Below are 27,188 nucleotides of genomic sequence, written 5' to 3' on the forward strand. Positions count from 1 at the left end.
GCGGTTCCGAGGCCAACCGCATTCACTTCTACGTCTAGTCATTTTCTCGCCACTCGATCCGCTCCGTGGAGTAGGGTGTGGTGGCGTTGATTGCATCTTTGTATCCCGCAGATCGCGTCAGCCTTACGACATTCGTGGCTGCTGTGATTGCGGCCAAGGCAGCGGAAACAATTGCCTAAATCAAAAACTGTCTGCGCTCTTGATGTTGGTTCCATCGCGATGAATTTCGGACACAACGCCGCAAAGCGATGTCCTGGTGTTGTTTTGCAGACAGTGCACTTATTTTCACTTATCGTTTCTCCCTTTTCGTTCTGCGTCTCCTTCTCCTTTTCTCCAACAAAGTTTATCGTCGGCTGAAATGGCGGCGGTGCTCGACGCGGGGCGACATTCGATATCCGCCGTGGTGTTGAGTAGTTCACTTTTACTTCACGAACATTTTTAACGCTCATCATCTCCTCTTCGACCCAGACGTCTAGATCACGCAACGTGGGAGTCCGAGGTAAAAGTCGGTTTACGCGGCGTCCCCATCGCGCTACCATCGAAGGCGGAAGCTTGGCTACTATTCCGTTCAATGCAACACTGGAATTTAACTCATGGCCGTAGCCGGACGCTTCGAGGGTTGCTACTGCTCCATGCAGTTTGGCGGAGAAGTTGTCAACATCTTCTCCCTCCCGGATTGAAGGGAGTTCCATTAAACCCTGGATATAACTCCGGACGACCAGGTGGGGATGGCCGTACTTTCGATGTAATTCCTGTAAGGCCTCACGATAAGCCATTGGGGCTGTGAGAACCTGGCTCATTCCTTCACGTAACCGTGGTGCTAGTCGCGAATGCAACATGGCCAATCGCTGCGCGTCCGAGTTGAAAACGTCATGAACCATGCTTTTGAACGACTGAATGAACATTGGCCATTCCCTTGAGTCACCACCGAATTGCGGAAGGTTTGGAAGCATGGCCATTGTGACAAGTTGTTGGCCTTCCGCCCCAGGCATCGGTAAGGTGAAGGGTTTGTAGATCCAGTCGTCCAAAACGAGGTTTTTGCTGACGTTGGTATCGACAGGGCTGCTGGATACATCGTTGTTCCGTTTTTGGATCGTGCTCTGGTCATCTGACTGGAAGTCTCCGGTGAACGTCAGTCTACCCGTCTTCTTTAAGGGCGTCGAATGCAGCCTTTGCTCTTTTTCGAATTCCTGGGCGGCGGCCAATTCCAGCTCCATCTCGCGTTCTTCTCTCGCTGCCTTGCGACGGATATCAGCAACTCTTCGTTCTTCCGCAATCTGGGAATCTTCAAGCTCCGCCTCGACTTTCCTTTTCCTAGCTTGGATATCGGCTTCAATCTGTCTAACACTCCGATTGAGTGGACCGTTGTCCTCCTTACTCTTTGAAAATTCTTCAATCTTGGCCGACAAGTCTCTGTAAATTTTGTCCAAGTCTTCACACCACTTATTCGACTTCGCCAAATCCTCATCTGCTGGGCGTATTTTCTCCGTGTAAGCAGTGTGTAGACGGATGCAATCGCTATACAACTCCTTTAAGTTGTCGCGGTGAACTCTGAGGACAGATTGTTCGCCATCACCTTCCATGTGGGCCGAGATGGTTGCTAGTAATCTCGTGAACTTCGCTTTTGCCGTCGTCCGAAGCCTCTTAATCACTTCGGGTCCCTCCGACTCGTTTTCGTCTAGTTCCGAGTCATCGGCGTCCGACATTATGCTGAAATCCTACGTGAGAACGTTTATTTTACTTGCCTTATGGCCGAACGATTCTGTTTAACAATTACCGATACGATATTATTTGACAGCGAGCGAGCCTTCCGGCAGTGCGACTTAATTCAAGGCGGCGAAGCCTGGACGATTCGGGTCTTTCCTTCAACAGACCTCGTTAACTTGCGACTCGAATAACGTGCTTTAAATATTTCATTACCTGATGAACACGTATTGACTTGAGTCTGTACGATCTTGACTCTTCGACAATTTTACTAGATATGTAGCTTGAGCCTCTATCCGTGTACCTGTAGAAATATCTGGTTAGCAACGAGTTCAATCTAAAGGTCCCTGGTTCCCGGGTTTCGGCACCAAATGTTAAGGTTCATAGCTAATAAATTTGTCTTCAGATATTCTTAATTATCATTACCTTACTGGAGAGTGAGCTTTTAGGAAAATAAGAGAAGGAACACGTTAGATTAGTTGATCGAGCCGTTTTATTTCTAGCCTCTTTGAAAGTCGGTAAAGGGGAGCCTTTCTACCTGCCACACCCACGAGGTCCACCAACTCAGCCACGAGAGCCAAAAAAAAGCCCCAAAAAAACGTCTGCTCGCGTTCCCTTGGCAACCGGCGTTGCCCCCTCGTTCTTACGGATCTTTTTGATTCGTAACAGTTACTAAATAAATTAATGTTCAAGACACCCTTTTCTCAAATTTTCTCTCCAATTTATTATGAATCGTGAACCGCTGTACTCATACGTCAATACGGAATAAAGCCTAGATTTGCTTTTTAATCATGATTAGATGCTGTAAAACACACTGATTCTAAAAATCAGAGTTTGTAGCTGAAAAAGTTAGGATAAATGCCCAAATGAGTTTTCGTTTTCGTTGTTTTAGGCCAAATTTAGGTTAAGAAAAAGAAAATCATTGCAAGTAATTTGTAGCTCAAAACTTTAAAAATTTTATAGAAATAGATAGCTCTTAACAAGAACTGTCGATTTATTGATCTATCGCCAAACATGACGCCTTTGACAGTAAAGGAAGTTATGGGGAAAGAGCAAGAGATGACTATTAGCTAAGGGGACGTCCATAAATTACGTAACAGGTTTGGGGAAGGAAGGTAGTCGGATAAAATGTTACGATTCGTTACTGTTGGGGGGGGGAGGAGTTTTGCGCTGCGTTACGTACAATTTCAGCTACTGCAAACGCCATCTAGTGGTTAAAAAAAATTACATGCAAAGTAGTAATTTTCTGAAAAAGAGGACTCTGTTGACTTCTTTTATGGTCATCTGTTTCTATATTTTAATGAGTCAAACAGCATTCACAAAACTTCATTTTTAATGTCTCAATTATAAATGGACAATCAAAAACTATATCATGAATTTTACAAAGCATATTGCTCGGCTCATCCTGAAAAAGATGGTAAGCTATGTCAAATTGAAGCCAATAACAATTGGAAGAAGTGGAAAGAGGGAGCCAAATCTTCATTCAACTCGAGAGTTAACGAAAGTTTGAAAGAGTTGACAAATTTATCAAAGGAGAAAAAAGGGGAAAATGCTTCTATATTTTTAACAACTGCCTACTCAGATCAACAAGTCTCCAATTTTGAAGAATCACAAAAACAACGATATTGAATTTATCCAAAATCTCGGTTGCTGGACCTAGTACATTATTTCTTGTTTCAGATGAAAGAAGTTTTCCGTCTCGTGCTGAAAACGACATTCAAATCCAAATTGATGTGTTAAATGTCGATCTTGTTGCTCTCTTAAAAAGAAAAACAACAGGCTTGTTAACCCAAGGCGAAGAAAAAGAGTTTAAAGACAAAAAAAGGAAACTCAAAGAATTAGAAAAAAAGCTAATTGAAAAGAAAAATCGCCAGAAGAGACAAAACAGTTCAGATAAGAAAGAAAAATTAAACTTGAAGAAGCATGCAAGAAAAATCCCGAATTAAAAAATCAATTGAAGTTGAACGAGCTATCAAAGGGCGACCATCAATCGAAGCCGGTCAACCAGTAAGAATAATTTTTCATTTGAAGTTCAGATAAAACATTGTAGTATTAATTACAAATTTATTCCTGAACAATTTTTGAAGGAAATTATCAAACTTGCTATGTATGGTTTGCAGCTCATGAAAAACGACAGAAAGGACTATATCGTAGTATTATGACACTGAATGATCCCACTTCTCAACTGAACAAGGATGAATTTCATGTAAAAATATCGGCTGTTAATATTCGCCTTCAACCTAAAAGGAGCAACAATAGGGAGGGAAAACGCCATATTACCTAATTTCCCGTGAGGCAAATCCGAGCTCAAAACGACCAACACACCAAGCATCCAGATGGGATTTTCTGCGCCTCCAAAATTAGGCGATTAGTAAAAGTGGCCTCTGCTCTTGGTCCCGAGAAAGTTTTCTTCATATCACAGGACGATAAGCCTCGAGTACCCATAGGAAAATCGGCAGCTAACAAACAAGCTCCGTTACTCATGCACATGGAATATAGAATTCGGCCTCCGGACCACGACTTTGTGGTCGGACCAAGTCATAAACTAACCCCCTCTGTTTATTGAGGTGTTAAATAATTTCAACTAGCCTTGTTTTTTTTAGAAATTCTTAATTATTAATATACATTATTGATTCCTTTATTTATAGCGATTGTCATTAAGAAAGACGAGCCTGGCAATCCGAGTGCAATTGGGTACTCTGATCCAACGTAAATCGCAATCCGTTCAGCAAAGCATACCTCATTTACGTCACTTGTTCAGCATGGCTTTGATTTTGATACTCTACTGGATTTGTCTGAGTTTCAGTCCGTGATGAAAATTGCCAAGACAATGCTGTAAAATCAGTAGAAATATTTGCTGATAAATATAAAGTGTATTTAAACCGCGTTGAAATGCCTTTAAAGTATATTTTAAATAAAAACTTCAATGGACGGTGGACCAGATGTGAACCTAAGATATCAAAAAGTTATCGATGTGGTGGCTCATAATTTTCTAAAAGTCACCAACGCTCCTGGGGCCGTATTCCGAACTTGGCTTGAAACCCAATCCAGCTTAGGATTGGTAGTTCAATCCTAAGCATACTTTAATCTCTATTCTGAACAGATCTAGGTTCAATCCAAAGTATGATTGGTCTAATCTTGGTCCTTCCAATCCAATATTTTCAAGGAAACATTTTGCTCATTTTTCAAACCTAATCTTCCTTCAAAAGCCTGTTTGGCACATATAAGCAGACGAACTTTTTGTTTGGCGTGTTGTTTACTGTAGTGCAAAGTGAAAGTGCGATTCATAATTTTTACTATAAATGACTTCAATTTAATTGACGAGTTTGAAGAAGATCTTTGGCTTTTGGAATCGGATGATAATACCTCGCATAGTGAAGATGAGAATGATCGACAAATTCGTCTTGGGAATCTTAGAACATTTTATTCTCAACGGAGAAAAATTTTTGACCTTTTTGATGATGAGAAAACTAGAAAACCTTTCGGTTTGATAAGCCATCCATCATGTACATCACAGGTAATTCATTTGATGGATTGGTTTCTACGTAAAATTCATATACTTTTTACTGTTGATGAAACTAGATTTATTGACACCTTTTCGTAAAGTGAGAATTACTAAAGCTTAACGGAGAATTATTCCTTTTGATCAAGTGTTAATTGCCCTTCAGTTTTATGGGACCAGAAAATTCCAAGCTGTGGTTGGAAATGTTTTGAAATATAGTTAGGCTACAGTTTGCCGTTCAATTCATGACGTATCAAAAGCATTGTGTATGATTGCTCATGACCATATTCATTTTCCTCCAAATTTATTGCAAGTAAGTGATGTAGTCTTTTATTGATTAAAAACATATTTCGCATCATTTCGTATTGTTCAGTTGAAAAGAGAATTCGCCGAAATCGCAAGAATTCCTGGTATTATTGGATGTATTGATGGCACACACATAAGAATTCAACGACCTCATCAACATGAATATGCATTTGTAAATAAAAAAGGATACCACTCCATAAACGTACAAGTATGCATCAATAGGATGTTTATTTATGTATTATATAGAGCTTACGGATTTTATTTAATAGAGTGTGTGTGACGCTAATGGCCGCTTTCTTAGTGTAAACGCCACTAAACCGGGCAGTGTACATGACTCAATCATGTTTAAAACGAGTGCGCTGGGGCTACAATGTGTTCAGGGGGAATTTGGTGAAGGATTTCTTTTGGGCGACAGCGGTTATGGTTGCACCCCATACCTTATCACGCCGTTCAACATTCCTTCCAACGATGAAGAAGTATAATGGCTCACAGAGATTGTGTATTTGAGTGCACTGTTTACTTATGATATCTAATGATGAATTGTCTGATTTCTTTTCACAGGTAAAATTTAATCGGTCTCACAAAAGAACTCGATGTGAAATTGAAAGAGCTTTTGGAGCCGTGAAATGCAGATTTCATTGTTTACATGGCGAGATAAGAGTCCAACCTCAACGTACATGCAAGTTTTATACGAAAAATTTATAAACGTTTTGGCTTGATGAGAAATAATCTAGAACATCTCTTTTTCTGAATTATATTGGCCCGTTTTGTTTTAAACAATATTCCCTTAGCAAGAAAACAACCGGATTTTGACATGTTGACATCGAAGAAGGCGAATTGTTTGAATGCATGATGCCTAGGAACAACGCGCCTGAACCTTCCACTCAACAACATGCTAGAGCTCGAAGGCTTGGCTTTGAAAAGAGAAGAAGAATTGCTAAAAATGTTTGGAAGACACTGACGACATATGTAAATGTATTCAAGAAGTCAAGTACATGAAGTAGTCAAACAATCAAACATGTTCTTTTAGATTCATCATTATTTCGTAAAGGTCTTCAGGTACAGTATCCTGCACAAAAATCCGAACACCGATTTAATTTTTTAAAGCCACCTATTGGCGGGGTAGCAGGTTTTTTGTTTTTTTGTAAAGGGGGAGGGTAGACGGGGTGATGGACAAGACAGGGCAGGGTTGGGTAAGTCTAGACCTAAAAAAATGCCTTAAGGTATTACGCTTTAAGGCAAGTTACGGGTCAGGACATTTTTGCAACCCCCAGGGTGGTGTGTGTTTTTTTACGACAGTTGGAAATTTAGGGCTTGGGCTTGGTAATGTTGCTTACCGAAACAATTTAGCTTATGTTCCAGCCGCCTTTGAATATTTACGTCGTTGTCTATGGCGTAGGTATAGCGTTTCTGAATGTGATGCTGGAAATCGATGTTCGATTCCAGATAAGGTGATGAATTATTGTGGTTTGCTTACGAGAAATTCTCATTCATATATAAAACAAGTTTTCATCGAGTAATATGTGTTTTTTTTTGTTTATTAAATAACTTAAAAAATAATAATTCACTTCGTTCTAAAAATATTAATATTCCCAGCATATTCGAATGAAAATATTATATTGATAAGAAATGTTTCGCAATTCCTTATCGGGGATCAAACACTGATCTACGGCGTCGCAATCAGATGCTCTACGCATATGCCATCGGTATCGATATAATTGTGCACAGGCAGCTCTCTAACTTATTTTGTGTAAGGAATATTACACAGCCAAAATCCAACATTTCCAACTGTCGTTTTTTAAAAACACATCACCCTGGGGGGTTGCAAAAATGTCCCGACCTGTTACTTGCCTTAAAGCGTAATACCTTAAGGCATAAAAACAAAATTTCTAGACTTACCCAACCCTGCCCTATGTGTCCATCGTCTACCCTCCCTATTAAAGAAAAACAAATAAAAACCCTTTTTTCCGCAAATAGGTGGCTTTAAAAAATTAAATCGGTGTTCGGATTTTTGTGCAGGATACTGTACTTCTTCCATAGTTACAGGAACCCCTAAACGAGCTCTACTTTCCCTCAACACGTTTAAATACATAAATCTTTCCCTTTTCAGTCGTTTGTTTCCAATTTCGTCACTTAACTGAAAAATTTTCTTCTTCGTCGCACTCATTGTTGATCGTGTAGTTTTGGGTGTAGAGCGGCCGTTGCAACTAACACCTTCAGTTATTAATATTTTGTCAGGCATTGATGGAGTCGGAGTGATTGAAACAACGGTCCCATCATCCCTGTTTAAAACAACATTAGCTTTCAGTCAGTAAAAACAACATTTACTTTGTGTTACTTACGTAATATCTACAATCCCATCGCTTGTTATGACGCTATGCTAGCTACTGCTAGCTGTTTCACTCTCTACACCTCCCTATAATAAAAATCTTTAATAGATGAAAATGGAAAAGCTGCTTAATGTTTTACTTCGATTCCTCCATTAACTATTGCTGGATTGTTTACTCCTACGACATCTTCAAAAATCTTTTTGTGAAGCGGTTCCTTATATTGATATTCAGGGCCTCCACCTAGGTTAACGTTTCAAGTTAAGTAAAATTGTAATATGCTGATAGAATAATAAACTTCCTGCCCCACTTATCGATGAGGTATACTTGGCAATCTCAGTTCTTGCTTCTCTATTGAGATTGTCCCATTTTTTCTTTACTTGAGAACAGTTTTTTGGATCACCATCGGGGAACTCTAAACTGATTGCCTCATGAATCTCATTCCATGCCTTAGTTTTTTCTTCTGTTCTTACAGCATGATCGTGGGCACCTTGGAGAATGTGCTAAAAAATAAAAGGCAGCTGATAAAATGCAGAATAGACAATAAAATAAAGTTAAGTTTAAGTTTTCTTCTTGGGTAGTCCATTCAATTCTGTTTTTCAATGAAACTGAACTTTCACAAACACTTATCAGTTTATTAACTGATTTCTTAAGAGCTTTTCCTTTGTTATTGCTAGCCATTTCTCACTACTTTTCAAACTGACCAAAATTGTTGTGTTGACTTTTTTTGGTGTTGTAGTTTCGTCTGCTAATAACTCGTGAAACGCGTTCCGTGATTGGTCGAAATAAGACCCTCCTTCCAAGCTTGTCCAAGTCAAGCAAAAATGTCAATCCAACTCAATCAACAATAAATTCGTGTTTAGAATTCTCTCTTCAAACTTTGCTTGGCTTGGTCAGGATTAGGATTACTCAATCCAAGCTTGGGATCCAATCTCCCTCGAATATCAAGCCAAGTTCGGAATACGGCCCCTGGACGTAGTGCGTTCAATCGAGTTGAAAGAAAAATGGCTCCACTTAGCCTTGAGCACGCTGGATTAGTTTTGGATCATACCCACTTTGGCTCCCATCTAGATTCGTCCGGAAAAACTACAGATGCCGATCTAAAAAAGATAAACTTTGTCCATTCAGGAAATCTACTGGCTGAAATCTGGTCTAATGTTTTAGTAGATAACCAGCCTGCAATTGCTCAGTATATAAATCCTGATGACCCCTCTTTAACATCGGATCAATTGATGAAAATGCCAAGCCAAATTTGGTTTGCCAACCATATACGCACGAGTCAAAATTATACTCAGATTGCGAAATGCTTAGATGCCGATTGCTGTTCTCCTCCCCGAAGCTCATACTTTTCCATCATTCCTGTGCGATTTCTTCCACCGCCAATTTCATTATTCCATTAGCCGGATAGCTTGAAAGCACCAGAGCGTTCTGATTTCCAAAATCACAAGTTTCCATCACTGTTTGCTTTCTGGAATCTGCAACCTTCAATCAATTCACTTCTTCCTCGTTCAACCCGATCGTTCAAAATACTGCCTTATGACCTGTACAACCCCAGTATTCAGTCTCAACTGTTAGATAGGATTTGCAAAAAATACTCAGTCTATTTTCTTCCAAGGTAATATTGAAAACTCACGTGACCGCTCAACATTCGAATGATCGCTTGCCACTATCAACACAAGAGTGCAATTAATCCGTATTGCTGCAAGAAGACCACGGGAGCTCATGGTATTTCTTGCGCAAGAGGAATTAAGCATCAAAGAAGCTGAGTGGGCAAAAGAAGAAGACGTCGATCTGCTGGGAGGATTCAATAGGAACTTTTCTCTTAGAGAAACCCCTGTTACTATTGTTCCATTAGAACAACATTTTTCAAGCACTTGGGAGATTAACGATGAATGGTCGCTTTTTTTGTCATTTACTAAGATATATCAGTACTGTAATTGATATCACTATGCAAAAAAGGGTTTTTAAGTACAGATCAAGATTTGAATGGGCTAGTTATATTTTTCCTTAGTAAAAAAAGCATTTTTTTAACTAAAGGGGGTGGGTTCGTGATAGAAATTGTTACTATTTTCAGGGGGGGTTCATAATTTTGTTACACTTTGTTACTTAGGGAAGAGGGGGTCTTCTAACCCACATAACAGCCAAATAAAGTTACTTGTTCTAAATCATATGGTATAAAACGCACTTAAGAAATATTCGTTTTGACAATAAATCATGTCTCACATGAGAAGGTTTATTTTGACCCTTTTTTAAATTCTAGTTTTGCATAATAAACAGTGTAGCATTGGGCTGAACTTTGTAAGCATTTCTTAAATAGATTAGGTTAAATAATAATCTGAAATAGATTTTTTCAGTTTGTAAAAATTGGTTAAGTAGAAGAAACTGTCTATTGCGCGTGAATCTCGTGGTTGAATCCCATGAAATTCTTGTTTCTTTTCTAGTTTAGGTTTAACGAATGAAAAACAACAGCAACAGCAAACACTGGAAACATTTCCATGTTTTCTCCTGGCCTTGACTGAAAAAGCACGTTTTCGAACGACTCATTTCGAATCCAAAACCCACCTGTCGCTAGTTAGGAGGGACCAAGGTTCCCAAAACTGATCCAAACGGTACCCAACTTTTCTTTTGGGGTGACAACGAATATAAGGAGGGAAAAAACCTAATAGCACAGCTCGTCCTAGGAAAATCCTAAGTACGTTTGAGCCTCTGAGCTATTTCCGCAGTTTTTCGAGACGGTTTGGATGTTCCATGGACATAAAATTTAGAATATCGTTGATGTAAGCAAAGCGAACATTCAGGGGGTTTTCCGTGGGGACGCAAATCTGACTTGGGTAGCCAGATACTTTTTGGATATTCCACGGATGTCCAAAATTTTAGGTTTTTTATATGGACAGCGTTTTTACATCTATAGAACGTCGAATACAACTTCGTTCGCTATTTGCGAAAAGAAACTTGAATTGGTTTTTTTACAATTTAAAATTTACCGATTTGCATGTAGAATAATAGAGTTTTAATATATTATAAAACACTTGCCACAAATATTGTGATACATAACATAAAATAATAATATAAAGTTACAAATCATATTAAGTATATAGTTTTAATTAATGTAATTCAAATCTTATAGTCCAAAAGCCGGTGAGCCAAACGATTAATACTTTAGTTTTAAAAAGGTTTTGATAGTTAGTTCGCTTCATCTCAATGAGAAAAGATAAGAAATTGCCGTCTGTATGCTGTTAGAGTGGTTGTTCGGGAGTTTAGCCTCCCAAAGGGGCCGAGGTTTTAGTGAAAAATCAAATTTTTTTACGGTGAATAATGTTAAAAAGGAGCATGAAAACTTAATTAGATGGTGTCTGACAGACAGTTAAATCTGTGGCGAAATAGGGAACAGACGCAGGTGTGTCACGTTTTTCCCACACCTGTCAGTACTTTGTTCAAATGGCTAAACCCCATTCTAAGTCTTAACCCCGTGAAATTGGCGATCCTTACCTACTATGGGAATGTTTTTATGGTTTTTTTGGATGATTTTGAATTTGAATTATAAAATGTTGCCACAAGTTTTTTTTTATTTTTCATGTTTTTATTATGTTCATAATAAACACATAATTAGAATTTGCAACATGGCATTGTTTTTGTCATAACCCTATTTACACATAACGTTGTGATAAATATTACGTAGAAATGGCTTTGAATTTAATAGACCGTAAAAGGTGTAGTACATATTTGAACGAGAATAATCTTAAATCGAAAATCAATGTTTTCGCAGAACAAACATTGGAAATGTGCAAAGAAATGCAGTTAGTGTATAAATGTAGGCCAAATTCGAAGTAAAATGTCATCAAACTTTCTGTTTCTGTTGCAATGCAAGTGGGTAGGGGAGACCGGACCCATTTTGGACACCGTTCCATGTTGGACAGTGTAGGTAAAAATAGTGAAAATAGTTTGAAAAATTTACGTTTGTAATATATTGTCGTGTAAAGCGTAATGCTATATTGTGCGGAGTTTAATTAATTTCTGGCTGTAAATTTCACAGTCATTGAAGAAATAATAAAAAACGTGAAAAATTTGAAATTTCCTTCACCTTCAATTACCCGGTGTAAAAAATATCAGTTATCAGTTATCAGTTAACATGTTTATAGGTATATCGTTTGATAGGCAATTCAATGGCCTATATTATGGAAGAAAAACTTTTATTTTGTCTCATACTGTTGAAACGTAATAATAAGTTTAGCGGAGGATAGTGGAAGAAGGTCACTTTGGACAAATCCGATGGGTAACATTGGACAGGGAAGGGACGTAATGAGTAGGGGCTTAGGCGGAGCCAAATAGTAGCACAAAATTCAAACGTAATATACAGCCTTTGGAAAGCCGGAAAGTTGGTATACCTTTAATAACTGACACGTTCTTTTCAAATTCACGAACTAGTTTTGTTGGAAAACTAAGGTAAGAATAAGTTATTGTAAAATATATAAGCATAATAGTCGTTTTTGGAAAACTATAACGGGTTTATTTCTTGGAAATTTTTCAAGTGGCATATTGAAGGACATGACGAGAAATGCAATTTCACAAGGCTAGTGATTCAATTTTGGGCAAACATTTCTTTCAGGGTTGTTGTAGAAGGTACGAGAAGGCATTTAACAGGTTTAAATTAACTGGGCTTGAAAATGACGCTAAGAATAGATCTAGAAGTTACTTTTTTTGTGTGTTGTTTGACAACGTGCCCATATCTTGTAATTTTTGTAATATGAGAGAAACAGGATGCCTCAATTTCCGTATCAGACTCTATTTTCTCCTCATTAGACTTTCTTTTTTAATTAGTTATATTTTCTTTCGCTAGAAACTCACTTTTCGTTGTTTTCTTCTTTCTTCTTTGTTCCCCATATCTTTCTTTCATAATCCGTTTCATTTCTTTTTCATCTTTTTTTATGATCTTTCTCAATAACATTTTTGTGGGCTGTCAGTCAGAATGCGTGTTCTTCCAAGCTGGTTTCTTGATTTCGGTCGTGCACCCATTGGAGCTGCATGAATAACTTGTGGCCGAAGTCTTAATTCTTTAACATGCACGTAAGGCACTGGAGAGATCACTGGAGTTGAACCTGGTTATATTGGAGTGATGGTCTCGGACTGAGATAGAGGTGTGTTAAGCTCATTATTGGGCTGAGCTAATGGAGTAACCTGTTCACAAGAATGAGAACCAGTGAAATGCATTTCAATTGTTTAGTAGAGCTTCCCCACCATTGTCTTGAGCTAATAAAATTAAAATAAAATATGATTAACATCTTAATTATTATTCATAAAAAAATTGGTTACCTGGCCTGTCTTTTTTATTTGGTTGTCATTTTATTTGGCGTAAAAGCAGTTTCAAACGGAGATCGGGATATCTGTGCAATTTCTTTAATATAAACTCTTCCGCCAGGGTTTCGATTAAGCCAATCATTTTGGGTATCACGAATACCTTTTTTGAATGGGCCGAACACAGAAATATCTAGCGGCTGCAGTGCATGAGAGGAATGGGCGGCAGAGTTAAGAGTACTATTTTCCTTTTTCTTTGGCAAATGTGATGGCCTGAAAATCCATGTGGCTAATATGTTGGTCCATAGTCATCAAAATGGGTTTGACTATGGGACAATTTACAAAACCATGAAAATGTTGAAAAGAATTTAAAAATTTTGGCCCAGTCATCCAACCGGATTCATGTGGTAAACCGAGGAAGCCTAATGGCTCTTTTTCTGACATAATAGACGTGACTTTTTTTTCTAGGAAAAACAAATACTGGAGAAAGGAAACCACCAGCAGCGTTGATAAAATCAAGCAATGTGACGTTAACACCTCGCTCAGCTGAAACGGTCTGTTGAACCTTTTGATTAAAAATTTTACTTTAGTAATTGTAAGCTGTTAGTATTATCATCTGTTAGTATTACCTGATTACATCCTTTAGTTGCAATTACTTTTTGGGGTTGGTTGACAGTGAGGTCATTCGTCTTGTCACAATTCCATATTTTGTGAGGCTGGAATTTGTGTTTTGCCATTAACGAACCCAAGTTATAAAAAAAAATGCATTACAACAGGTTTATTACAACCTGCGGCTCTTGCTTGGCTGGTTGCCTCTGGTTTTTTAATTGAAATGGTTTTATTGCGTTGAATGAAACCAGAGCACCAATCTTCAGATGCTATCTCTTTTTTGGAGCTTTGATGTTGTTGGAAAGTGCAAATGAGAAAGCAATCCCCCTAGTTTCGTTGGTGCTAACCCATGGTTGATTAAGGAACACTCCCTCAAGTAATCAGCTAGGTCGATCTCCAGTATTGCAGGTAGGATTTGGGTTGAGTGTTTTAAACGTCTAATTTTTGTTGGAGCCATTAGACCATATATTTGGTGTCTTTTTGAGTAAAAGCCTATGGTTGATTTTGGCAAACCACTTTTTTCAGCTGCTTTTCTAATTGAGCATCTCTCCCTGACAACATGTCACCAGTAGCGAATCTTAATTTTTCTTCGTGGTTTACATTTTTCAAAGTTTTTCTTACCTAGTTACGAGGCATCTGGAATACACGAATTATATTTAATTAGCTCCATGAATTAAATATATCAATTTATGAATGAAACATTACTCTGCATCGGAAGAATAAAGGCAAAGTTGTGTTAAGAATCAGACATAGCTCGTAGTGGGAAACTCGAAATCTGAATTGTGGCCAGGCATGAATCTCACTTAAGAGCAATTGTTAATAATTAGACCTTACATATCTTACAATTACATTAAACTTACATATCAATCAGTTTAGTTTGGTAGATAAAAAGTTGATGTCGAAATTGGAATGCACTGGACAAACCAAAAAACTCTGCAGTTTCACTATTGAAAAATTTATTGCTGTAATCCTCAAAGATAAAAAAAGTAGTTTGGGGACATTCCACGCCAAAAAAACCGATCGATGGCGCGTCAAAATTTAGATTTTGATAAAAATTGGAGTGTGTATTGGAAAATACACCAACAATTTATTGTCCAATTTTTGGATTTTTCATTTAATTAGTTTAAGAGTTATTGCGATGTGAAAATCGCATTTTTTCATTTTGCCGTTAAGGCAGAAAAAATTTTTATTTTTCTTTTCTCTTATTCTTGCCTCTATTTTTCACTCGATTGCGATTTTAAAAATTTCAATCGATTCCTTATTACTTCCTTTATATAGGTCATAAATTAATTTCGTTTTTAATAGAAAATTAAATATATAGTTAAAAGAATAAAAAAAATTTCTGCCAACTTCAAAATTCTGTATCACAGAATGCTTGTCGATTGCGAAATTTTAATTTTTACCACATGAAAGAAGAACTATCATTTATCATTATATAAAAAAAACACGTGACCTTTTTTCTTTATAGTTGATAATTAATTCAATCTTTAAAGGGGTCTTTTTGCATTTCAAGACGTTTTTTAGCCCTGAGCATTCTCCCCCCATGAACGTCGGCCATTTTGGGAGGGGAGCGACTCCCCCCTTCATATCGTAAAAACGACCTTTCATGCTAAGTCAGTTAATACAGTGGCATTGTGGCTTTAAAATTAAAACCCTTTTTGTGATTTCTAGCTGCAGAATCAAATGTCGAGATCCTAAAAAAATCAGGCTGGCATACAATAGACTTCGTAGATGACTCCTTTGCTATAATTTTGGGGCAAAACAGAGATACGGATTACCATTAACTCTTCCTGCTTTATGTTTTCTGTTGTTGATGGGATTGTCAGAAAACCACTTTGGCCACGTCTTTCCTGTTCACACAAAGAAGTTGGTTCTAAAATGATTGCTCATAATTCGTCTGTTTCGCCCCCATCTAATTTCGTCATTAGAACTTCAAACACCAATGTTTTTCACTATTGGTAGTATTGCATACAATTCCAATAGGTGTTCACGTTTCTCTGGAAGTCAGACAGCACACGAAAAATACCTTACGTTTCGTCGATGTAATTGCATTGACCAAAAAACTTGGTGACCACTGAGCAAGGCTATTCCTGGATTTCACGACTATACGGGGTGCAATTAAAACCCGGCGTTTGGATCAAAAACGAAAATCTGCCATCTAAAAGTTCTCGAAAGTAATGTTGATTTCCTAAAAGCCTTTAGTGAAATTTGTTACTTTGGAGTTTGCAAATGACGATTTACAACCTTCTCCAACTCAACTCCAAACTGGAACAATTTGTGTGTCATATTTATGGGGAAAAAATTTAATTCTGTCGATGATGCGAGAACTTCATTATAAAAGACACTTTCCCAGCAAAATAAATTACTAGTTAGTTTCCATTGAAACTTATGAGAATCCCATTGTGTAACATAGTACACCCATGGAAAAGAAAATTTTCATATAGTATTACATTGTTTACTTGCATCATACATGGTAATACCATGGTCTACTTTACTTTACCAATAGTATTACTATGAAAAATCTTATGGAAACTAAGTAATACATTCTCAACCTTCCTTTGCCTTGCGGATGATGTTTTCCTTTCGAATTCCTATGACTAATGTAAAATTAGTAAATTTACTATTTAAAATAAAACTGATTTACACTCCGTATATTATAGTGAGTTTATTATTTAGGGAAGAACATCAGTATAGCCCAGTTAAGTAATTATTTTGGTAATTTTTTTTAGAGGATCGAAAACTACACTTAAGCCCGACATAGCCCATACCTTCCGTCGAACCTCATATTTAATGTCTAAAGTTTGTTAGAGAGCCCGTTTCTTTCTTATGCTTCAATGGATTTTCGCCTGCTTCAAATACAGACAGTTGAATGGATGCACAAAAAACGGCTGTAGAACGTGCATCTCATCCTAGTAAAAATATCCCTGAATATTCGATAGTTTACTCAAAATCTTGTTGTAAGTCCTGTTTTCACTAACAAGTATAGCACGCAGAATATAATACATATCCATTCCAAAGGTTATCTTAAGTTTTTCGCAAAATTTTATTGCCATGTTTCATTGATAATCGTGATCATTTATTTCGAGATTTGTCTGTTTTTGAAGTCACTTATTGTCAGACTTGCCGTGATCGCGATCAAAATCTAATCGCGATTTTGATCAAGATTGAAAAATTAATCGATGATCCGATCATTCGAGAAAATTTTCCGATCCAATCATTTTTAGCGATCAAACTTTTCGCCATCTAGTGGTAGATTGATATTATAGTTTTATTTATTCTTAAGAATAATAAACCGTACGGTGTAGTACGCTGTACCAGCATATTTTGTTATGTATAGTAATTTGGCTCTGCGTAATAATGTAATGCATTCTTACAATGTCAGACTGCGGCTATTTTGAAAATTTCAACCATATTGCTGGAAAAACTAGAATGAGAATTTTAAAAAAGTGCTTGGTTCTTGGTTGTACTTAAAATTTAAGTACGACGTAAAAGTAAGTAAGTACGTAAAAATAATTAAATTTTCATGCTATTGCCGTCAATTAGCTCATTTTACTTTTAACCGAAAACATATGATGTCAAGAAATTTATTCGTATTAATTAAGGAATTCGATTGTGCTAAAAAGTTAGGAAAAATGAGTACACGAATATCATCATATGGAATTCTTCATATCAAATAAAAAATTCATCAAACAGGGTGAATTTTGAGCAATAGGTGTCGCCCAGAAATGATCAGGTAGAACGATTAGCAAACATTTGATCGGTGATCCGATCTTTACAGATTGATCGGATCGCCTGATCCGATCAATCCTTATTTACTGTGTGAGTACCCTTGACATGGTTATATTCTATATCACAGTAACTCTAGTACGGATTCCTAGGAGGAATTCCTTTTTCTAATGAACCCTATTGCTACTGCTTTAGACGCTTTACTAGAGAAACAAGAGCGTCTCTTTTCTCTTGGTGGTATTGTGTTGACATCCATGCGTACAATGTTTTGACCGAATACTAACTTAGTGTAAACACCTATAAAATACTTCATAATTTTTTTTCTATCGGCCAAAGAATCGATATCGCTATCGTCAATACCAGAAAAAAATAGAAACGGCATCGGTATCACCGATACTAAAAGTTGAGAGTAGTGGTATTGCATTGATGAGTAGCATTGTAGGCGAATTAGTTGTGAAAAAGATAGCATTTTTTAATGATCGTCTACAAACAGAATATTCAAACACCAAGACAAGCTTATAAATTGCACTTAAAAAGGCAATATATGTTTCAACAACGGCCGATATGTGGTCGTCACAAACCAGCAGTTGTATCGGTATTACGGTGCTCTGTTCGGGTTCCAATTTAATTACGTATATTGCATGTTTAGCTGTATGTCGTGTGATTAGATCTCATACCTACGATGTCATTGCAAAAGCTATTGACAATGTTCATAGGTAATTTCCCATTTCGTTTAAAGTAAACTGCACAATAACTGACGATAGTGACAGGAATTTTTTTAAAGCTTTCTAAATTTGTGGATCCAATGCAGTGGCAAATGCGTTAGAACTAGAAAATGGTGGTTTCCAGGAAGGTTAACACGGTGATGACCATTTTTAAAATTTAGACACTAGAGAAATATTTGACAGTCAATCGAAGAAATGTGCTAAAAAGAAATTATAACTACTATAGAGTAATGTTCCGTTTCGTCATCTTTCTTTACGAAGTATTAAGGTTATAAAACAAGAAAATGGGACATATCAATCGTTGCGCTGGCAGCAAGCGATGCGGAAGGGACGAGGCTTCAAATGAGGTGAGGATCCCGAAGGGAGACTGAACTGAAATGAACTGAGAGTCATGGTCTTATATACGGAACGGCCTAGGCTCTGACCTACTTCCATAGTTAACACGGCACAATGCTGTTCTGTACAAAAGCCACATTTCAACTCATTTGATATAAACTGTGTCAAACTGTTACTTATTCAATTAGGATTTAAAATAGGTTTAATTGTAGTAAAGCCGGGGTTAACGTTCTGTAATTTATGGGTCAACAAAATGATTTACGAGAAACAGATGGCTACGTAGCCCTGTCTGAAGGCTTTCCCTAAACTACTTATTTGATACAAAAGATAAATTAAAAGACATTAAGTGCTCATCAGAAAACGGCAAGATGACAGTCGGACGTATCAATGGTATTTTATGGTGGGCTTGCGCGATGGGGAGACGCCAGTATGTAGCGTCCATACCTACTAGACAATACAGTTGTTTGGCCTTGTCGCTAAAGCCATGATTTCGTAACACTACTGAAGATTCAAACCATGACAACATAGCCGTTGCTGATCCAGAAAAACACAGAATTAAACTCCCAAGGCACATGAGATGTCCATGTCGCCTTCTAAATCTCATAGCTAATACTGACGTTAACAAGATCTACAATTGTATTTTCTAAAAGTAAAGAAGAACCTCGACGCAAAATTAAAAGCAATTTGGAATCGAGGGGTTGGCAACTGATTTGAATCTCGTACACCCTGTCGATAATCAGTTTAAATCTTAAGCCAAAATTTTGAATCTAAGCCAAAATGTTTGAATCTATGCCAAAATCTTTGAATCTAAGCCAAAAATTTTGAATCTAAGCCAAAATGTTTGAATCTAAGCCAAAATGTTTGAATCTAAGCCAACCTGTTTGAATCTAAGCCAAAATTTTTGAATCTAAGCCAAATTATAAATCTTAAGCCAAAAACAAGTGCGAATCTTAATTAAACTTTTGTGAATGTTAAACAAAATTTAAGTCTTTAAAATAAAATATTAGAAATTACTTGCGTTCTTAATTAAAATAATGTAGTTTCCATTCATAGAGATAAGTTCTAATCATATTTGCTTAGGCCCACCGACTCTGTGATGCCTGTATATCGATTTCGAATGATCGATGATCTGAAACGTAAAAAATTGTCGTCTGAAATAATTTGAATAAAGACGCTCAATAGAAATAAGACAAAATCAGTCAAGCAGAGAATGTTTATGACACTTTTGAAAAATGCGGATTAAATTTGCCCATTCACATAAAAAATCTTCTTCAAAAGCTAGGCTATAGTAGCCTTAGATCTTTTGCTCAAGAACACCCTATCGATAATGATAAACTTCAAGAGATAGAAGACAATATTAGGATGCACGTAGCCAGCGCATCTATGATTAATAAATTAGAAAAGCACGAAAATTCATCAGCATAAAAAATCAATTTATTTGGAGAATTGTTCTACGAAAACCCAAAGCAGTTCACGTTCTTACCTGAAGAAAGATCATCTATTATATCCGCAGTAGAGCTTTGTGCAAGCATACTAAAGGAGAACAAAATCCCAGTCTTACAAGTGAATTCCATGTTTAGAAAACATTCTTCAGTAGCATCTTCCCTAGCAGCAACTAGACATCAGCTGGCTATTGACACCACCAAGGGCAACGCTCAGCAGTTTCTCACAAGAAGTAACGCAGCAGGGATGAACCAGCTTCCTACATCCAAAGGACGTAGCCTACTAGAAGCAGCAAGTAACTGGGTCCAACGCTTCAAACAAACAAATAATCTCAACTATACCTTAGAAGATTTTACTGTATGTGAAGAAACCAGAAAAATAGTTTGCGAACACAAGGATCATGTCAAAGCCACCACAATCAGGATTGTGTTCGACGATAAAGGATATTGGAAAATTTCTAATTTCTCAAGACATGTTACAGTAAGTAGGCTAAAAATAAAGCATTTGAGTTAAATAAAACATAATAACAATTCTTTTACCTAGGACTATCACTCAGCACTGAAGCCGACTGGACCATCAGAAGAAAAAATTGTCAACGTAGACATAATAGACACTAGCAGCAGTGATGGTGGGAATATCAGGAATGAAACTAAAACAAATGGATTTAAGGTAAATAGTGATGATGAGGTACTATAAACAATGCAAACGAATGGAAATTTGAACTGCTAAACACTTGTTGACACTTTTTGCAGGAAACTGTTTCTTTACCGCCAGCGGTTGCTGGTGCTGGTAATACCCAGTGAATGGTACGTCAACCAAAAAAATTTACGTTTAAAAAAGGTCTACCCCTATCTCGTACCATTTTGATCTCGTACCATCTATCTCGTACCGGTACGAGATCATCGGTACGAGATTGGAGCTTCTAAGCAGTCAGTACGAGATCATCGGCTCTTGACAGAAGATATTTTAAAAAATTTCTTCGTCGTAGAAGAGCCACTACTCTAACCAACCGCCCGGCATTGCTCCAAGCCGCTTAATGAAATCTGAGGGAAACTGGGCCGCCTTATATACGGTCGCAGGGGGTGAGCGCTGCGCCACCAAGCGGGGTTCGTCCCCTTTGGGTACGAGATTGTCGGTACGAGATTGCTTGTACGAGATTGTCGGTACCAGAGACTTAAGTAAGAACGATTTAATAAATAAATTTATCAGGTTTAGCTCTACGTCCCCTCTTGTAAAATTTCATATTGCTTATTGTTTACTTTCTTGTTAAAATTTAATTTCCCGGAGTGATTTAGGGCGAGGCATTTTCCATTTTGGGTCGGAGGAAACGAATGAAATTCGCCTGTTAAGCTCAATAGATGGCTTTGGAGACGAAATTCGCCAATAGATGGATTTAGACTTTGAATAAATAAACTTACGTTAGAACTAATTCTGGAAAGAATCTTATAGATTACTAATTACGGATAAAAATGTTCTGTTAACGTTTTCATTCCATAGCATTCCATTTTTCGGAATTATTAAATTATTTAAAAATTGAAAAAAGAAATAAACGGCAGCCATAATTTCAACTTGGTAAAATAAAAACAAAGCAGACGACTGCGGATATTGATATGTCTTTCCAAGTTTCCAGCATGCTTTACAGAAATTGCAGCTCAAGTTCAGGAAATCCAGTCAAGGAGCAAGGTAGATATATATGAAAAAGATCACATCGGATTTGACGAATCAGGCTTTTTTTATTCAGAAATCTACGGTGAAGTTCAAAGTCGATTTGATGGATATGTAACTTCAATTGCCACAACTGATGAAGTTGAAGGAGAAGATTATGATGGAGCAGTTGCCATTGGAGGCAGGCAAACTTTCACAGCACCAGCTGCGATTCTCAATAATGTGGCAGGAGAAGACTTTGACCCATTTGCTGAACATCGGAGATCAACTATTGCTGATAGAGAAGATGAATACAGAGCAATGCGTTGGAAGTTGATTATTTCCCCAGAACGTGTTGATTCATTTGCTGAAGGTAAATTTAATATTTGTTATTCATTTTGTATAATTGTGTGTTGTAATGCAATAGTGGAACACATTATTCAATTTAATCTTATTTTAAAATTAAGAACATCTGTGATTGTGAAGTAAAATCTTTTTGTTTATCTATATTCTCAATCGTGACCAAATGGCAAATTAAAAGAGTGCCATAGCAACCAGTTAAGTTAAAAGCTCTTGGAGGTGAGTAATCTAAGGCTCTCAAAGGGGAATTGTTACAAGAAACTATTAAGCATACTAGAAGCCAATATTAACCTAGAACAAGCTACTTAATTATAGGTGGATTATTCACTTGTGGGCCAGGAGCTGATCTGCTCAAATTCCCCTCCCGTAATCATAATAAATAACATAAGTAAAAAAATAATAATAACCACGTATGTATTTGTAACTTCTTGTAGGCGAAGAAACCGTTGAAGAGTTGTTTCTACTTTCCGTCGCTCACAGGGAGTTTTGGGTCTTGACTGCCAATTTTTCTATAAATTTTGATTACAAGATCTTCCTTACTTTGAATTAAAACCCATTTTTCTTTTTTATATTGCTATTCTGTGCCGGCGGTAAAACCCCAGACGTTGGATCTCTCACTTACGCTCACATTATTCGTGAAAAACAGTTGCGCGCCGAAGAGCAAGAGGTAACGATAATGGATAATTTGTGGTGTAGTTGAGATTGTACGTGTAATCATTTGTATTTATTTTTAGGTCCGCCGTAAGCTTACCGACAAAGGATGGTACATTAAAAGCTGTATCAGTACCATCAAACGGTGAATCCAGAAGACCCCCAATATTTCGACAAGCTATTGGTAATTACATTTAACTATTTCTTTTAAGTAAAATCAAAAGGTTTTTACTCTATTATATTACAGATTGATGTTGATAAAGATTCATTGAGCCCAGAAGAGTTAAAGGAACGAAAAATCATGACTCTTTTACTTAAAATCAAGAACGGTACCCCACCTATGCGTAAATCTGCATTGAGACAAATCACGGATAAGGTAAACTGATATAAATATGTTTTTAAATTAATTGTATCTTCAAACTGCGTTTATGTTTTTCAATAGGCTAGAGAATTCGGAGCCATTACTAGACAAATCTACTCCGTTTGAAGGTTATCTGCCGATAGCAAAAGTAGATATGATTCACGGCACGGAATCATGTTGGCCAGTGTTAAAGTAATCAGCGCTCTTTGTTGTGTGGGCAAATACCGTTCATTGACTGTTGGCTTGGTAACTGATGAACTTAGTAACTTAAGCTATCGTATCCACTACTATATTTCCATTTACTTGAAGTTTGTTTTTAAATATAATGTTTTTCATGTTAAGTTTTTTTGTTAAAAAGAGTAGACCTTTTTTCTAAGAAAGTTCCTGTTGACTTTCCGGTGGCTGTACATGACATGTCGGTAGATGATAGTTGAAGCCTCTCAGAATTCTCTCCGAGTAAACAAGCGCCATGGGATTGTTACAAGGGTTGCGTCTGGAATGACCTTGGATTGCTTTGCTTTGACGTCTTATATAAGAAGACAAAATTGAGAACTACGACAGTTGTGTTTCATCTTTTGCCAAGAATGGAGTGTCTCGTGTGTAAGATAGCGTTTAAAAAGGGAGATCAGAAAATTAAGTGCAATCAGTGCGAGAAATCGGTTCACTGACGCTGTTTTGCATGTAAGTTCAGTCTTTGCTCTTAACTGTTTTGTATTCTACTTATTACTGAAAGATTTGAAAAGTATGAGATTGCAAGAGACTATTTTCTATGTCATTATTTCTTGTTTGCTGAAAACTTGTTTGTTAAATTGATGTCTTCCTATGATATTTACTGATTTTTTTAAATTTACTTCAGCTATTGACAAGGATTGCTACAAGATCGCAAAGCGGGACAATTTGTTTACATGTTTTGCTTGTGAACTGGAGAGTATTCCCTCAGCCGCCGTTGAAGCTAATTCTATTCCGCTCCAGCAATCAAAACGGAACAGAAAACCGAACCCTCGTTACGACCAAAGTTCTCCGAAAAGGCGAAATGCAGCAGTTATTCCTTTCTCGGATTCAGTTACCGCTTCAACTTCTTCAACTACAAACATAATTGTCAATGAAACATTTACTATTCATAGCTCCTCTAACCACTCAGTCGTCCTTGAAGAAGTTGTCCCTCCAATGCCGTCAATAAATATGGACTTTTCAGATATTCCACAGGAATTACTTGACATGGCAGTTGCCAATATGTCTCTGAATGACTCTGCAATTAATCCTTTTGATTTTTCTTTTTCTAGATTAGACACTTCACTTCACCCACCAAGCCCAGTTAGACCAGAAGATAATTCCACAGCTAGCAGGTATACAATTAAAAAATGTTTATTGCAAACGAAGTAACTAATAATATTTTGTCTTATCACTTAGATCATCCTTTGAATCAGAGAATGGAGATACTGTTCATTCGCCTCGTCACGTTACTCCGGTCCCCATCAGAGAGAAAAGCCTGATTTACGAGGAGCCAATCACACCAGCAATCCGGGTGAAACACTTTTATATTGAATTTGGGGCTTCGATAAGGGGAAAGGATCAGTTGTTGGATGGAATAGGTAATCGATATGGGAGAAAAAGCGAGAAACCCACTAAAAGTGGAGTAGTCACTTGGCTATGTACGAGGCGTGGTTTAAAAGGTAAGCAATCCTGTGCAGTGTTTGTAAAGCAAAAGGGAGAAGAATTTAAGGAAGGTGAAAAGGGTCATAGTCATCTTCCCGATCCCTCTCTGATTTTGAAAGTTCCCTTAGTAAAAAAAGTTAAAGAAAATGCACTCTCCAAAAAATTTTAATCTGCTAAAGCTATTGCTGAAGAAGCACTTGTCCCAGCTGCTATGCAGCATCCAGATTTAGATCTACCGCACCCAGATAATTTAGCTAAGGCTGGCAATTACATCGGACAAAAGGACTGGCCTCTACATCCAACCACCCTCCAATTTGAATTGCAACACCATGCTCTGCCGAAGGATTTTTTTGTTGGTGACATCACTGTAGGGGATAGACGGCACATTTTGTTCGCCAGTAAAGAGCAGCTAAGGGATCTGCAAAATATGCGTAGATGGTATGTTGACGGGACTTTTCATGTGGCTAAACTTCCATTTAGCCAGTTGTTCACCATCCATGGGTTTGTCACGAAGAATGGAAAGTCAAAACAGATTCCATTGCTCTATGTGTTGATGTCCGGTCGCGAGCTAAGCGATTATGTCGCGGTCCTTGAAAAATTAAAATCCCTTTTTGATCCCGAGTACGAACCTTGCTTAGAAGAAGTGGTCTTGGATTTCGAAACAGCGACCAAAAGAGCATTTGAAGATGTTTTCCCTGATACGAAGATTTTTGGTTGCAATTTTCATTGGACGCAAAGTGTGTATCGTAATTTTAAAAGACTTGGATTTTCAGTAGCTTACAGGACAGATTCAAAAATCAAAGAGTTAGTGCGGGAAACATTAGCTTTGCCATTCGTTCCATATCAAGAAATTCAAGGTTGTTTAAAAAAACTGAAGGATCGATCAGTCCAATTAGTTGATGATTTGATTGCATTAAACGAAGAAAGAACCGACGATAATCTTCCACCATTACCTATTACAGATCTGAGAACGTTCTTTGACTATGTCGAGAAACAGTGGATTACGAGTCGTGTTTGGTCTCCAGATACTTGGAGCGTCTTTTTTCAAGAAGTGCGGACGAATAATGATGCCGAAGGGTGGCATTACCGGATAAACATGCATGCTCCTAAGAAGGGCGATTTGAACCTATATCATCTCATTGAACTTCTCTATAAAGAAACTCAGATGAATTTGATTAATAAAAGATTGTTGTTACAGGGTCAAGACGTCAGGAGTCAGAACAAAGTGTATATGAGGACCAACGAGAGGATTAAAGATATTTGGGAGAAATATCAACACACCAAGGAATATACCGTAGATGAGCTTCTGAAGTACTGCTCCAAGACTTATCGCATGCCCTGTAAATATGACCAAACTGATTAAGGTAATTTACAAATTCGATAAAGTCTAAACATCCATTTAAATAATCATTTATTTTATTAGAAAGCTTTCTTCGTTATCTGCAGCACTGGAAGCATCTCGTCTTTACTTGATAGATGAGTTCAACTGCTTTTCTTGAAAACGAATTGAGAATCTATACAATCGTCAGTCAAGTCGTATAAATGTTCCAATAGTGTATTTTGATTTTTAAATTCAGCTGCTTCTTGCCAAAATACAGATATAACTACAATAAAGCAAGTTTTTTTCAGAACTATTGTTTCTAATAAAACTAAATCGTTCTTACTTAAGTCTCTCGTACCGGCAATCTCGTACCGAAAATCTCGTACCCAAAGGGGACGAACCCCGCTTGGTGGCGCAGCGCTCACCCTCTGCGACCGTATTTAAGGCGGCCCAGTTTCTCTCAGATTTCATTAAGCGGCTTGGAGCAATGCCGGGCGGTTGGTTAGAGTAGTGGCTCTTCTACGACGAAGAAATTTTTTAAAATATCTTCTGTCAAGAGCCGATGATCTCGTACCGACTGCTTAGAAGCTCCAATCTCGTACCGATGATCTCGTACCGGTACGAGATATATGGTACGAGAATAAAGTAGTACGAGATCGGAGAACACCAAACAATTTCCCTACGTCAAAAGTCATGACTTAAGACATAAAAACGTCAAATTTTCATTTTGCATTTATTTAATTAGATCAGAAGTTGTCCGATACTATTTGAAAGACATTTTAAGCAATATTAAGATCTCAAGTAATACACTATACACTATACACCATACACTTTTGTCCACCAACTAGAGTTACACGGCTTCGGTTTTATTTTTGGGAAGAGTACGCGGACTATATAAAAGAAGCGGGTGGGAGGTCACGACTTTTACATCGAGGACCACCTTCCGTATATAGCGACCAACGTGCATTGTTCCTGACTTCATACTCACTTTCACCGAGATTCGAACTCGGGATCTCTCGTATGGTGAGCGTGCTCGTTAACCAACAGTACACAGCGGAGGTGCCAACTCACTGGTAATACCAAAAGCACTGATTGTATCAAATCAAACACATCTTCAACCGTAGTCAATACGCGAAGCACTATGGGAAAAGGAAAACAGCTAAAAAAAACATCTCAGCTTTGAAGCGAAATGCTCCCTCAGAAAGGGGTATGATGAAAAACTGGG

The 27,188-nt window shown here is 37.5% G+C and overlaps 1 protein-coding gene, 2 long non-coding RNA genes and 1 pseudogene across 11 annotated transcripts; 1 reads left to right on the plus strand and 3 right to left on the minus strand.

Moving 5' to 3' along the window:
* Window positions 1-38: 38 nt before the first annotated feature.
* LOC116935821 lies at window positions 39-2,707 on the minus strand (annotated as a pseudogene).
* A 4,736-nt stretch (window positions 2,708-7,443) lies between these two features.
* Window positions 7,444-9,591, minus strand: LOC116935834. 2 transcript variants are annotated; one of them, XR_004401457.2, is made up of 4 exons: window positions 8,150-9,591; window positions 7,982-8,082; window positions 7,855-7,928; window positions 7,444-7,794 (listed from the first exon to the last, which is right to left on the minus strand). It is a non-coding gene; the product is annotated as an uncharacterized LOC116935834 (long non-coding RNA). The 2 variants fall into 2 exon arrangements; XR_004401456.2 differs by having other exon boundaries at window positions 7,982-9,589.
* A 10,348-nt stretch (window positions 9,592-19,939) lies between these two features.
* On the minus strand, window positions 19,940-20,986 carry LOC123476877. The gene is made up of 2 exons (XR_006651901.1): window positions 20,089-20,986; window positions 19,940-20,010 (listed from the first exon to the last, which is right to left on the minus strand). It is a non-coding gene; the product is annotated as an uncharacterized LOC123476877 (long non-coding RNA).
* Window positions 20,987-21,384: 398 nt separating this feature from the next.
* On the plus strand, window positions 21,385-26,256 carry LOC116922309 (splicing factor 3B subunit 1-like). Of its 8 annotated transcripts, XM_045179817.1 has the most exons (11): window positions 21,386-21,653; window positions 21,712-21,987; window positions 22,156-22,193; window positions 22,290-22,340; window positions 22,409-22,641; window positions 22,709-22,809; window positions 22,873-23,001; window positions 23,068-23,667; window positions 23,843-24,332; window positions 24,397-26,006; window positions 26,066-26,256. In XM_045179817.1, the coding sequence occupies exon 10, from the start codon at window positions 24,854-24,856 to the stop codon at window positions 26,003-26,005; it is 1,152 nt and encodes a 383-aa protein (XP_045035752.1). In that variant the 5' UTR covers window positions 21,386-21,653; window positions 21,712-21,987; window positions 22,156-22,193; window positions 22,290-22,340; window positions 22,409-22,641; window positions 22,709-22,809; window positions 22,873-23,001; window positions 23,068-23,667; window positions 23,843-24,332; window positions 24,397-24,853; the 3' UTR covers window position 26,006; window positions 26,066-26,256. The 8 variants fall into 8 exon arrangements, with proteins under 8 accessions (XP_045035753.1, XP_045035755.1, XP_045035754.1 ...); XM_045179818.1 differs by having other exon boundaries at window positions 21,385-21,653; window positions 21,712-22,340; window positions 22,409-22,464; window positions 22,577-22,641; XM_045179820.1 differs by lacking the exons at window positions 22,156-22,193; window positions 22,290-22,340 and having other exon boundaries at window positions 21,385-21,653; window positions 22,409-22,464; window positions 22,577-22,641.
* Window positions 26,257-27,188: the final 932 nt, after the last annotated feature.

The sequence above is a fragment of the Daphnia magna genome, linkage group LG10 (assembly GCF_020631705.1).
Source record: "Daphnia magna isolate NIES linkage group LG10, ASM2063170v1.1, whole genome shotgun sequence".
NCBI classification, from domain to species: domain Eukaryota; kingdom Metazoa; phylum Arthropoda; class Branchiopoda; order Diplostraca; family Daphniidae; genus Daphnia; species Daphnia magna.

Excerpts from the sequence above, each read along its gene's own strand:
- LOC116922309 (XM_045179818.1), top strand. The coding sequence starts at position 24,854 with ATGCAGCATCCAGATTTAGATCTACCGCACCCAGATAATTTAGCTAAG.